At 36.6% G+C, this 13,831-nt stretch overlaps 1 protein-coding gene across 2 annotated transcripts in view; it reads right to left on the reverse strand.

Annotated features, from left to right (window-relative positions):
• Positions 1 to 839: 839 nt before the first annotated feature.
• The window catches only part of EDEM1 (ER degradation enhancing alpha-mannosidase like protein 1), a 33,355-nt gene continuing 20,363 nt past the window's right edge, over positions 840 to 13,831 (reverse strand). The window contains exons 7-12 of one of the 2 annotated variants that reach the window (XM_007436331.4): positions 12,463 to 12,583; positions 11,626 to 11,796; positions 9,015 to 9,088; positions 7,851 to 7,947; positions 5,943 to 6,128; positions 840 to 4,190 (exon numbers count right to left, since the gene is read on the reverse strand). In XM_007436331.4, coding sequence (XP_007436393.2) covers positions 4,101 to 4,190; positions 5,943 to 6,128; positions 7,851 to 7,947; positions 9,015 to 9,088; positions 11,626 to 11,796; positions 12,463 to 12,583 — 739 coding nt within the window. In that variant the 3' untranslated portion in view covers positions 840 to 4,100. Of the gene's footprint in view, positions 4,264 to 5,942; positions 6,129 to 7,850; positions 7,948 to 9,014; positions 9,089 to 11,625; positions 11,797 to 12,462; positions 12,584 to 13,831 lie in introns of both variants that reach the window. The other variant, XM_088134323.1, reaches the window with a different exon arrangement.

A 13,831-nucleotide genomic window follows, 5' to 3' on the forward strand; every position in this document is an offset into this window, starting at 1 on the left:
TAATGAATCACACCTACAAGGCACAAAAGTAGTAAACAAGATATTTGACTAACTCACACATATGTAAACAATGAACCAAATCCAATGCCGCTTGTCAGATTTGAAAAAGACAGGGTTTCTCCTCCTTTTGGTCTTCCTCTCAGCTATTCCAGAGGCTTGGATATTAATAAACTGGCAAGTGGGATTCCTCCCACTGAATGCACATTACCCAGTCTTCTGAAGCAGAATATATGAACCGCCCTTAACAGCAGCTTTCATACTGTCAGTTAATATTTAAGTCACAATCCTGCATATGTTAAACACTAGCTAAAAAGCTTTGTACTTTTAAAGTACTTATGTCTCTCACAATTCTGATCCTTAAAATATGATACCTTCTTTTAAATTTAAATATAAAAAAATCACAACTCTTGAACATATGCTAGCTTTTGGCTTGTAAGTCTAAGATTAACACACTCCCCTATCAATCTTACCGCAGAAAAATGAGAATATAGCTGGCATGTCTTCCCTTCACAAGTTTTTATATATATTATATACTGTTCTTAAATTATGATGTGAAAAATCAAAGATATAAGATTTGATTGTCCTTAAACCTCACTAAATTTGTTTTAGGCCTCTGATAGATTCACTGGATTCTTGTTTAAAGGAAAAAGCATGTTCAAGAGGACAAAACTGGGGAGACTCAAGTAGTTCTCTTATGAGGGCTTCAAGTATTTAATGGCTGTAGTAAAGTTTATCCATTAATCTGGAAAATAAATTCCTTTTCCATGCAATATAATTTAGAACATTTTAGTATCTATAACTATTCAGAGATGACCAGACACCAACAAGTTAAGAAATAATCCTTTAATACAAATTATATGTAAAATTTATTCATTTTTAAATCTTTACAATTTCCAGAACATTCTTTTTTAAAAATCAATCTTAACCCCCACACTATTAAATACATTTTGTAACAATGCCACATTAGGCTAGAAAAATTCATATTGCACATTACAGTGAAAAATTCAGCCTGAAATTATGACTTGGCAAATAGCCCAAATAATGTTTTAGACTCGGCCTTAACACTAATTTTGCAATAGAATGGTCAACTTATTTTTCATGAACTAAACATGGATTTTACCAGAATTGAGAAACCAGAAATTTCAAATCTTTCATTTGAAAATTTGAGTTTGTCCCTCTATAATCTCTTCAGATAGATTTTAGGAAATTTAGATCAATTTGTCAAGTATCCATCTGAAATTATTACAACTCATGGGTAGAGTCAGAAAGCAACTTTGAAGGCAGAGGTAACATGTGGCTCTCCAGAAATAGCTGGATTCCAATTCCCATCATCCTTCACTACTGGACATGCTGCCTAGCACTGATGTGATTTGAACCCAACAAATCCAGAGGCCTATATTGCCCACTGCTGCTCTACAGATACAACCTCATCAATTTCTATGTTCATCTTTATTAAACAGAATTGTATTGATTCAATCACATTGTAGCACTTTTATTTGAGGTACACTTGGTTCTTTTAGTGCCATAAACTTCAGAACTTCGAACTTTAGTAACCTGATTAAAACAAAAGCTTAATCTTTTTTTTAAAAAAACTATATCTCAAATTATTACTTTACTTTAAAAAAAAAGTAGTAATTTAAAAATTGGATACTTAACATTTTAGTAGGCACAAAGTTTGAAAAGTGGTGTAGCAAGACAAGCAATCTGAACAGAAGATGTTTAGTCCTCATCCACATTAATACGGATATGCCGCGAGAAATTACATGCTTTGACAACATGATTACAGCAGTAAACCAAACTGCTTTGGTTTGCATTTTTTCCCCTTCATACCGAGTGCTTATTATGATCAGGATCCATGAAATCCATTCCTCAAACCAAGGAAGCATCAAGACCTTATTTTCTAAGTGCCAAACTGCTCAGAGTCGAGAGCAGAATGGTAACTGGGATGGAGTCCAGTTGGATAAAGCTGAGAAATCTACTGAGCTAATAAAGAATAAAGCTAATAAAGCATCTAAACTGGCTTGAGTTTTCCTACTTTAAAAGGCCATGATTCTAAAGGAATCTTACCTTCTGAGTACTGGGTACTCCGTCTACCAGTGCAGCTATTGTTAGACTGCTGAATTCTGTAGGATTAGCAGACCTGCAGATACTGAAGAACTAAGCAATGGTCTCTTCACTTTTATCAACTACATTGTCCTAATACATTTGGGGCACACCATTGAAAAAATGTTTGGCTTCTAAATCAGTACTGAAGTCAAACATTCTAGGGGTAATTTTGGAGGGAAGGAAACAATTTAAACCTAGCCTCAGTCACAGACATTGTTTTGTTTTTCACAGAATGCTGCTCTACAGGGATTCTGATCTGCCAACTTTTTCAAGATATAGCAATTGTGAAACAGGAACGAACTTTAGAGGGAAACAAAATCTATTAGGCAAACAGAACCCTACTTTGAGATCCCTGAGATTTGTTGTTTGCCAAAGAGATTTAGCAAACCCTTATTATTTGCGATAAATTTATCTGATTAACTTAAAATGTGTTTTATAACAGTAAAATATATACTTTATAGAGAATAAGATTGCATTATGTAATAAAAAGAATATTTACACATTGCAGCTTAAGATGTGATCTAAGTTATCTCACTTCTGATTAGGAATTTAAGCCTAGTTTATTCTTTGATGAGAAATAGTAATAATCATGCTTCAATCTACTGAGATAATCCTGAAGAATGTTAAAACTGTGTTCTGTAATTGTAGGAAGGCAGATACTTTCAATTCTTGTAGCCACTGGAAATAATTTGCGGGTGGGGGAGGAGAATGTGAGAGATTTTATTCCTCAGAAATACATAAAGCCTGTGGATACAGACATTTTGGTTCTTTCAGCCCAACCTTCTTAAAAATGACACACCAATATAGTCACCTTCAAACAAATGAAAATTCTCGTCACAATTACTGAAGTTGAAATTAAACATTAGAATTCTTTCAGAATTGGTTCCTCTCCATGTCTTCCAAATTAAAAATACTTGTCCAGAATAAAGCTTACAATCATATGTAAAATACTCAGTTCAAAATGAATCTGAAGAGTGTACAGCTCTCCTGAAGCTAATTAAGTTTCAGAACACAGTTAATCTAAAGTTACTTTCCTAGTCTTTTAGGAAAGACTGAGCTAAAATCCTTGGTTCTGTTCTGAGTCATAAAGTAACAAGGCACTAGTTCCAATAGCTTGCATATTAGGACTGCATGGAATGTGAATACTTGAGTTTTGTATTAATTCAGGTTGATTTCTAGGAAAGGCATGAAAGAATAGATAAATACGAAACGTCAGAATGTAGCAAGATTCTTCAAATCAGCAATGCAAGGCCATTCAGTGAGTGAAACTCAGTGGCTCTTTTGCATTTTTATCTACCAGAAGGCACATTGAAAAGAAAAGAAAAATATCAGTTTCAGAAACTAGTAAACTCCATACACCCTTAGATGTGCAATTCAAATTAAGAACACTGTTTGCAACATCAACCAATATGATGTTAGTCCTGAACATGGTCCCACAATAGCTTGGCTGGTACTGCAAGCTGCATTTCAATTATGATATATTCAGCAAGATATTTTACGTAAACCAGAACTTATAGCCATTTTCCTACCTGAGCAATAATTAGTACTGCTTATTGCTTGTGAAACCTTTCAACTTGGTGGGAGTAATTGCACATTCCCTTTTTTTTCTCCGACCCCAGTTTTTTAGAAATGTATTTCAAATTGCAAGTTCCTTCCAAATGTTCTTTTTCAGAATGCAAGTAGGCGATAGCAAGGCAGCATTTCAGGCGCACTCACTAAGCAACCTCAGCTTTACCTGCCAGCATTATGAGCTCTGAAGTTTTGATACATGAGAGTTTAGCTGTATTATGCTGAGGGTGCCATGTTTTACTCCATTTCAGCTACAATAACTGCAGTCTAACGTGGAATGCTCTTTTCGGCATGAGATCAGACTTTCATTACAGCGAGTGACTGCTTAAGCACCTGCATTTGCTGTTAGCTTTGAGGTTCAAGAGGATCATAATCTTCAGAATAAGCATCTTCTTAGGATGACTTCACAGCTATTGAACAGCTATTCAGATCAAGCCCACCATCTGATCTATCTGTCTCATATAAATGCTCTTCAAAGGCAGCAGGTATCTTCTCTCATCTGGTACTCTGTTACACTGTAAACAGACATTTTTTAAGTTGAAATTGCGGATTCTCACATTTTCTAAAGTTCACTTTGGCAAAAGCCACCTGTCAAAAAAAAAGGATCTACCTGAAAAAGACCAGATGCTCAAGTACTACTTGCCATTAGAAGGTTCTCTGTCCAAAACTTCTCAAATGTGCAAATATTTTACATTTTGAGGTTATTCAAAGACACCTGCATCTTTAGAAATGGAGTGGGGAAACCGTCCACAATACTGAAAGGTTTCCCTCTAAAGCAACACAAAATTAATTACACTGACTTTCACAAGGAATAAATGTTATTTAATTGAAATGATCTAGAGCAAATAATCAATTCAACATATCTGTACTGCTTGTCAGTTATATAGCAATATAGAAAAAAAATAATTAAACATGGTTGTCCCTGTTGAATAGAGTATCATTCTGACTAGCCAATCTGCTTCCCACCCACCTCCATCTTCTTCAGATTAATTTAAATATTACTTCTCCCCTGGAAAAGGGTATATGTTCCCCCCTTGCTAAATAAAAATTGGTAGATTTAAAATCCAACTAGAAAACAACTGAATACACTTTTTGTACCTACATTAAGATAGACAACTTCAGTCAGGGGAAAAGTTGCTTTAGCATTTGAGCAGCATGGTGGGACTCCCAAAAAAGTGACAGAAAAGAATTAATATTAATTGAAAGTTAAATATGTAATATTTAACTTTCATTTAATTAGGTGACTGCCCCCTTTCCTCATCATACATGCATACATATACTTTGATTTGCCTTATATACATTATAAAGAAAGAGAGACAGAGGGAAAAAGCAGGATCCTTCCCTTTCAGTCTTGCAATGAAAGACTGGAAATTTGCACTACAGTCCTCAAAAAAGGGATGTGAAGTTCAGACTACCCCATCAACTGTCCTATGAATGTGAATACTGCTGGCATTTCAAGAGGAAATAGAAATATATTAGGGCCACACACACTTCGAGAATGTTTCAGTCTTCATGCAAACACTGCTCCTCTCTGCTATTCATTAAAACAGCCTCTTTTTTCAGATTTCAACAGAAGTGTGAAAAAGTCAGGGAACTTTTACAAAGAACAAAAAGCTGCTGTGTGTCCAGAGTCCTTCTAAATCATTTCAAAGCATGCCCAATGCTAGAATTTATACGCTAAATAATAGAAAATCTGCTTACACCAGTAAAGCAATAGTAATTCTTATAACTTATTTAATTCACCTTGCAGAAGTTGTTTATAGGTGTGTTAGATTTCTATTACACCTTTTCATTCACAAATTCAAGGCAGAATACATAGCGTTCCCTCCTATTTTCGCCTACAATAACTATCTTGTGAAGTAAGTTAGGCTGGGAAAGAATGACTAGCTCCCAAGTCAACTAGTCAGCTTCTGCTTGACTTCTAACCATTACACCACACTGGCTTGAGTACCATACGGAGCATGCATAAACATGGAGTGCTAGGTGATCGAGACTGCCTCTAGAATAAACATGTTAGATTCTAAGGAGAACTAGGCCCATATTTAGGCTTCAAGTATACCCTCACAATTCCATCAACTTTATTTTCCTGCTCTTTCCTGTCCTAACTATTTCACACTGTGTCTGGCATTATCAATGTCAGGGTGGAAATATATTTGCTACCAAGAAGAACAGCAATGAATTCACACAAGCCTATTAAAGAGTTTTTCAGACAACTGCTGTACGAAACTTCTAGACTCAAACTACGTAAGGTACTGGCCTATACTTACATTAGAAGTGGAATTGTTTGCTTTTAGTTCATTTGGCTTTATCTTTCCAGGTTTCTTCTGCTCCTCAGGGAAAGTATTTTGCCACACTGAAACACGAAGGCGCTTATCCAGTGATACTATGTGTCCTTCTGTAGTAAACATGTACTTATTGCCTGATTTGTGCACAGGGTTCTCTTCATCAAACAGCTGAAATTTAAGGGGCAAAATATATAAATGTAATGCTCCAAATGTGGCAATAACATTATTTATTTATCAATATTTATTTCTCATCTTACTCCAGAGACTGCAGGAGGTCAACATCCAAATAAAAACTCATTAAAACAATCAAATAATAATAATAAACAGTGGACCATTTAATTAGCTGCTGCAAGAAGATCGCACAGACTGACTACAAACAATGGCATGATAAAGTAGCAACAATGGTGCACTGGAATATCTGCAAGAAATACCATTTGCCTGCAAGCCAGAACTGGTGGGGACACAAAATAGACAAAGTAACAGAAAATGAAGAAGCTAAAGTGCTCTGGGACTTTAGAATTCAAACAGACAAGCACCTGCCACACAACACCCCAGACTTAACAACTGTTGGTAAGAAAGACAAAGAAATCTGGATAGTGGACACTGCAATACCTGGAGACAGCAGAATAGAAGAGAAAGAACTGGAGAAAATCACAAAATATAAAGACCTATTACTTTGTCTGTTTTGTGGTCCCAACAGTTCTTGCTTGCAGGCAAATGGTATTTCTTGCAGATATTATTATTACGGTTGGTTGCACAGTCAGCCAGATGTTTAGACTGGATTTGGCATTTTTATCCACCTATCGAGTCCTTCCCAAGGACCTGGGATAGGCAGATGTTGTTGTTTGATGGTGTTACAGGTGTTGTCACAGGATATTTTTTTATTATTATTATTATTATTATTATTATTATTCGGCAAAAGCAAACACTGGGGGAGAATAACCTTAGTATCTCCTGTCCAGCTTAGAGTAGATATAGATATCATCTTCATATTCATGGTACCCCACTCCAAATAAACAGTTTACTTTTCCCAGAGGTTTTATATAAATGTTAAATAATACTGGAGATAGTGCCAAGTGCAGTGGCACCAAATATCTGGTGAGCCATGGGAGCAATTAGTCTTCTCACACTAATATCAACTAGAACCACCAATTCAGGAAGGAGAAGAACCACTGTAGAACGTAGCCCAATTTTCAATCCTTGTAGGCTTCCAGATGGATACCATAGGCAATGGTGTCAAATATTATGGAGTAATTCCCTCCATCCAAGAACCACTGAATTACAAGACTGACCAATGCCATTTCCATTCCATATCTGGGACTCTATCATGACTGCAGAGGATCCAGACAATTTGTTTCCTATAAAACATCTACCATCCACCCATCTTCTCTAAAACCTTTCCTAAAAGGTGAAGGTTGACATGGCTGGATAGAGATGACTCTTCAAGTATGGGCACACCGTCTCACAAATCTAGGCAATCATACCACTCCAGGCTGCCAGAAAAAAAAAAAAAAAACAGAAGACAAGGATCCAAGTGTCTGAGCTGACAATGGAGAATTCTGCCCTCTTCATCAAGTTCCATGAATCCAGGTCACCTGACAAGATTCTATCCCAGTTACTTGGTTGAATTATACCAGTGATGATAATATGATGATAATGCTACAAAGTATCTCATAATGGATATAGATCAGGTAACAGTCTATACCACAGCAAAGTTCCATAAAAGTATTTGCAATATACCTTCTTGGTTTACCATCTTAATAACAACATACTTAAAATACATGGAAATCTTAAGCTTCATTTTACTATTACCTAAAATATGTTCCTAATTGCAGTTCTGGTGAATAAACTAGGTTTTAAAGAAAAAGTGCTCCTATGGAAGATACATACCAAAAACAAATATTTACACGTTTCACTAAGAAAAAAGCTTTCCATTCGATCTTCTTTGGATTTCTCTATAACATGGTGAAGAGTAGCATAACCACATCTGAAAAACAGATTTGAACACTTTTCATTCCCTTTTTAGCTTTAAACATAGTTTCAAGCATAGCAAAGGTCAGACATTAAACTGGTCATTTTATGAAGGTCTCACAATTTAAGAGGGATAGATTTTCTCCAGAGACCTCTGAAGATAAAATTTTACAAGGTCAGACTAGAGATTCAATAGCAACAAAGAGAAGAAGAAGAAACAGAAGCATTGCCTCTGTTTAGAATAAAGATGCTGCAACAACTGAAACATCTTCTTTTGTTTCTCAGAAATCCAACTGCACAATATGGCACAGCGGCAACATTTTCTAGCCAAGTTGGAAAAAATGAACAAAAATCTCACAGAACTTCATATTCTCTGGTGAAACACAGGCTTCAAAGGAACTTGCAGGCAACCCTAATAATTCAGAGAACAGGTCTAGGTACATATTACTTGGTGGCCTTACATGATATATACAAATGGCATTTTAAAAAAGAATTATTATTTCCTATTAGATGAAGATCAAAACTGAAAAAAACTGTTTTATGTATGTCTAAAATCTTTTTCTTCTTCAAACACTTTTTTTCACTTCTGCCCATAAAGTAAAACTTTTCATGGAACTCTCCTCAGCTTTAAGGACAGTCAACAGCAATAGCCTAATCAGCCACTTGGACAATTTCTGGCCAGAATTGTTTCCAGTGGCCCAGATTTAGCCACAGAGTTACAGTTGGAAAATCCAATCACTGCAACTTATCTAGTCATTCAGGCTGCCTCAGGAACATTGGTTATTAGGCAAAAATAAATACAAAAAATAAAATCAATAATTGATTTGCCATACGATTAGGACTATTTGGAAACACAATTCCAAGCATCCCTTGGGAATATACCTTAGTGTTTCTAATAAAACACTTGTGCAATTCTACATATTCACTCAACATTAAATTAATAAGACTTATTTTCATGTAAGCACACATGGGATTTCAACATCAATTGTTAGATCAACATTTAAAAGGCATATATGTGTGGATTATATCACACCAACACAGTTCAATTCTGCAAGGGTTTAATTATTTGTAATGAAAACTAACTTTGCTTTAGTGTACTTCTCCAGACTCTGAAGAATATCCATTCCTACATGAAGATAAAAAGGGTTCTTTGTGGCCTGATGAAAGAAAGGAAATAAATGTAAAAAACGATGCTAGATGATGATGATGATGATGATGACGACGACATATTAAATTTATATGCCGTCTGACTCCTAGCGACTCTGGGTGGTTAATTAATGTTAATTAAAGCTGAGTAAAGCTACATAGTTCAGTTACTAGCAGTGAACCAATTATGATCTAAGGGTGGGACTGAAAATCAAGTCCTTTGAGGAATAATTAAAGGAACTGGGTACGTTTAGGCTACAGAAGACGAGACTGAGGGGTGATATGATAGCAATCTTCAGATCTCTTGAAGAGGATGTTGCTGCATGCCCTCCCTAAGGGACCATTGGTGGGCCCAACCACCCTGCACAATTTTCATCCCGTCTCCAGCCTCCTCTTCTTGGGGAAGGTTGTTGAGGTGATGAGTTTGCAATCGCAGAGAGGCCTGGAAGAAACTGATTATATGGACCCTTTTCAGTCAGAATTCAGGCTTGGACATAGTATGGAGATGATATCAATCATAGTTGTCAGTGACCTATAGCAGAGCTGGGATGGGGGTTCAGGAGTGCATTCATCCTGGCCTTCCTTAATCTCTCAGAAGTTTTCAATACACTGATTATGATATCCTTCTGGACCAGCTATTGGGGAGTATAGGGTGGAACACAGCATTTCAGTGATTTTCCTCCTTCCCCTATTTATTTATTTATTTATATTTATATTTATATTTATTATTAAATTTATATGACACCCATCTCCCCCAGAGGGTGACTCTGGGTGGCTTACAATTAAAAAAAAAATGGCTGGTTCCATTCAGTGCTAGTGAAGAGAAAGGTTGGTCCAGAATGCAGTGGTGCAAGCAATTATGGATGTGTTGCTACACCCATGTAACACCTCTGCTATGCAAGCTGTACTGCCAGTAGGCTTTTAGGTGCAATTCAAGGTGTGGTTGTCACCTACAAAGTCATACATGCTATAGGACATAGTTATTTGAGGGACTGCCTCTCACCTGCTGTTTCTGCCCATCCTAAGATCAGATGTAGTTGGTATGCTCCAAGTCCCATCCATCAAGTAATGTTATCTGATGGTACTCAAGAGTAATGTTATATATTATGGTGCCTGCCTGTGCAACAGCATCTCCTCAGAGATTCATATGGTCCTGATCCTGCTTCCTTTGAATGTGCTTTAAAGATCTGGCTCTTTCCCCAAGCTTTGAGCTAGAGCAGGATGTAGACTCTCTCTATGAGGCATTTACTGTTTTTTAGTGGGTTTTCTGTTCCACTAGGATGACCACCTTTCTTTTCCGTTTTGTTTATATTTTTGTTTTTAATTCTGTGCATCAGTCTCTGAAGAGTTGAGTGGCCTTAGAAATGTGAATTATAAACAAGTAAACAGGAGGTTGAAAACAAAATATTAACAAATAACTGATACACCTCCAATTAGATGTAGCATAACTTCTACTGTCCCCAAATGTCTTTCGGAAGAGCCTAGTTTTTGCAGCTCTTCAAAAATATAATAGGAAAGGAGTAGTCTAGATATCTGGGTGATAGGCTGTTATAAAGGAGAGGGGCATTATTAAAAAGGCTCAACTACATGGCCACTGCAAATGAGATTCCCAATGCAGTGGAACCCATAGCACGCATTCTCCCCCAGATTTTACCAGATCAGCAGTTTTAACTCATAACATGAGGTCTCGGAGATACCAAGGCCCTGAACCATCTAGGGCTTTAAAGGTAGCTACCAGAAACTTGAATTGCACCCAAAATCCCAAGAGCATGACCTCTCCCCACTCATAGCCACTAACTGGAACCACTCACTCAGAAAGAAGAACCACAGCAAAACAGTGCCACCCATGTCCAACCTTCACAGTTCAAGGGGGTTCAGAAGTATATCATGGTCAGTGGTATCAAAAACCACTGAAAAGTCTAGAAGGACCAGGAGAGTAGCATTCACACTATCCCGGTCAGACCAAAGTTAATTAACAAGAATGACTAATATGGTTTCAGCTTCACGCCCATGGCTGAATCTCAACTAAAAATAATCCATCTAAGCCAAGGTTTTCTGCAACCTTCTCAGCAACTTTCCCTAAAAAGAGAAGAGTCGACACTAATTGATAATAGTTGGGTCAAGCAATGGTTTCCTGACAAGATACATTATCACCTATTGTAGAGCAGGGGAACAACCCCCTAACTCAAGGATGTATTCACCACCATCCACCCCCAGCCTCCCATCAATGCTCTGGTAGCTTTCACTACCCAGGAGGAACAGGGCTCTAATCCACAGGTCATAGAGTAACAGTACCGAAAGGCTTCATGCTGAAATTTCTACAAATTGCTATCTAAATTCTCTACAAACTATTTTCAAGTGTTGTTATACTCTGGTCTAACAAAGATTTGAGTGCTTATTTAAAAGAAAAATAACAGTAAACCAACAGCTGAGAACCAATTCTAACATATGCAATGAGTCACATCTCAGCAGTAACAATAATAAAGGCTTTTATATCTATAAAAGGACTTAACTTCAAAATCATGCTTTGAAAAAAAATGTTAAATACCTGATACAGGAGATATGTAGATTCTACTAATTCAGGCCTTAGAGGATAGAAGAGAACATCAGGTGCTTGTAACTGCCAATTATATCTCTCTGGAAGAGCACCATATCGTTTCCATATTGCATAATAAAATGCATGAAGGCAAATGGCATCTTCTACATCACCTATTAAAACCTGAAGCAAAATAACAAGAATAACACTTTCTATAAGACATTTAATGGTAATAGAACACTAATATTGCTGATTTTATCTATGAAGATGAAATGGATCTTACTCTTTATTGTGAGCCAGAAATTATCTCACCCTAAAGTTAAGAAGGCACCACTATCAGACATTCTGAGACATCCACCATGCTTTTTTTTATGTAAGCAAGCAAAACAATATCATTACAGGTAGCCCCCAGGTTAAGAACGCCCAGTTTAAGGACAGCCCATAGTTAAGAACAGAGTCTACTGTAGTAAAATTCGAGTTAAATACACAATGGTTTGAGTTAATTACACAATACAACTTATACAATATTATACGATAATACTGTCCTGGCTTACACACAAATTCCACAGACCTTGGGAACAGACCTCCCCGGGGATACCTGTGTTTGCATTAGTTGGAGAAAAAGCATCCCCAAAGTTAAAGAATTTGGAGGGAAACACCATGACATTCCCTAGGGAGAGTTAGGGCTTCAAAGTCCCAGGTAAAGAAATAGGCTTCTGCTCCTCCCCACCACACACATACTTTTAGCCCATTCTAATAAAATTCCCAGCCACTATCACACCAATTGGGAGTTCTTGATGTACTACAATACATTTATTTCCTATATTATTTCCACCACAGAAAAAATACCTGGAGTCCAGGAAAAAATGCTTGAAGAGAATCAATCCAGGTATTCATCAGCTGGCCACTAAACATATTAACGTTAACGTAGAGAGGTGGGTCTCCTTCACCTTCATTGCAGGCTTCCCTCCTATGAAAAATGATGTGCAATGTTTCATATCAATATTTGGGGGCAAGCATGGAACAATTATTTAGATTCTCTGTAACTTTAGTTCCCGTGGTCAAACAGCACACAATCTTTACAGATAGCATTTACCTAAGTATCACCCAGGCCTTTGGCAAGGGAGAGTGAGAGCCCTCACTTCACTGTGCTTGCTATCTTTTACCTTTATCTTTTATGTTTTATTTATTTTATGTTTATTGATCTGATTTTGATTTCTTTGATTGTTGTGAGCCATTGACAGACAGGTGGCATACAAGTTTAATAAATTGCTATTATTGTTGTTGTTATTAATAATAAATAGTCCAGTTATTAAATTTCCATTTTGAAAACTGGGCAACTTAAAAAGGCTGAAAATTATCATTTCAAGTCCTAATCCAATTCTGTATCACTCAATGCAAGAATTATAGCAAAAATTATAATAAATATTGAGTATTATTAAAATTTGCATCCCATCAAAGCGCATGTTACATTACAGTTCCAACCCCAAAGATGCATCTTATCTGTAACCTGACACAGGACAACAAATGATGGGAACATTAAAGGCACAGCAAACATTAAACACTTAATAAGTATATATAAGTATGCTTATTAATACACCTAATAAGTACCCTTAAGTATATATAGACAGCATGGACAACTTTCTGACTGGGGGTTACATTTTATATATATGAAATGTCTTCCCTAAAAACTGCAAGGAAGTGATGTCAATAGGAGGCAAGGCCAAAAAGTTATCAGTCCTTTTCCTTTGCCAGGGATGTGGGGAAAGAGAATTGAAGATTTATGGATTCAAGATACTAGTATTCGTACCTTAAGGAATATCTCCAACTATATCAATCTCAAAGTATGATTTTCATGAGAAGGCCTGCTCTCATCCATTATCTGCTTGGGGTGATTCAGTGGCAACTTTCCTGTAGAATCCCTTCACCCCTGCTTTGACGTGTTTTGAGTTACCTTTTATAAACCTACCAGTCTATTCTGGCACTTCTCAGCCACTAAATTCCCCTGTATTTGTACTTAAATATTGTTTTATCCTGTTTTTAACTTCTGTTAGAAAGGTTTTATTATTGTGAATTGCTTTAGGGTCTTCTATAATGAAGTGACATAGAAATACTTCCAATAAATAGTATTTTGTATCTTTTGAGAACTAAAAAAGCAGACGATTGTGCCACCAAAAATCAGTGGTTTTCCTGCCAAATTTTATCAGTGTAGTTTAGG

The sequence above is a fragment of the Python bivittatus genome, unplaced genomic scaffold (genome assembly GCF_059951505.1).
Source record: "Python bivittatus isolate LINGU-HERP-01145 unplaced genomic scaffold, Pbiv_v1 ctg000080_np1212, whole genome shotgun sequence".
NCBI lineage: Eukaryota > Metazoa > Chordata > Lepidosauria > Squamata > Pythonidae > Python > Python bivittatus.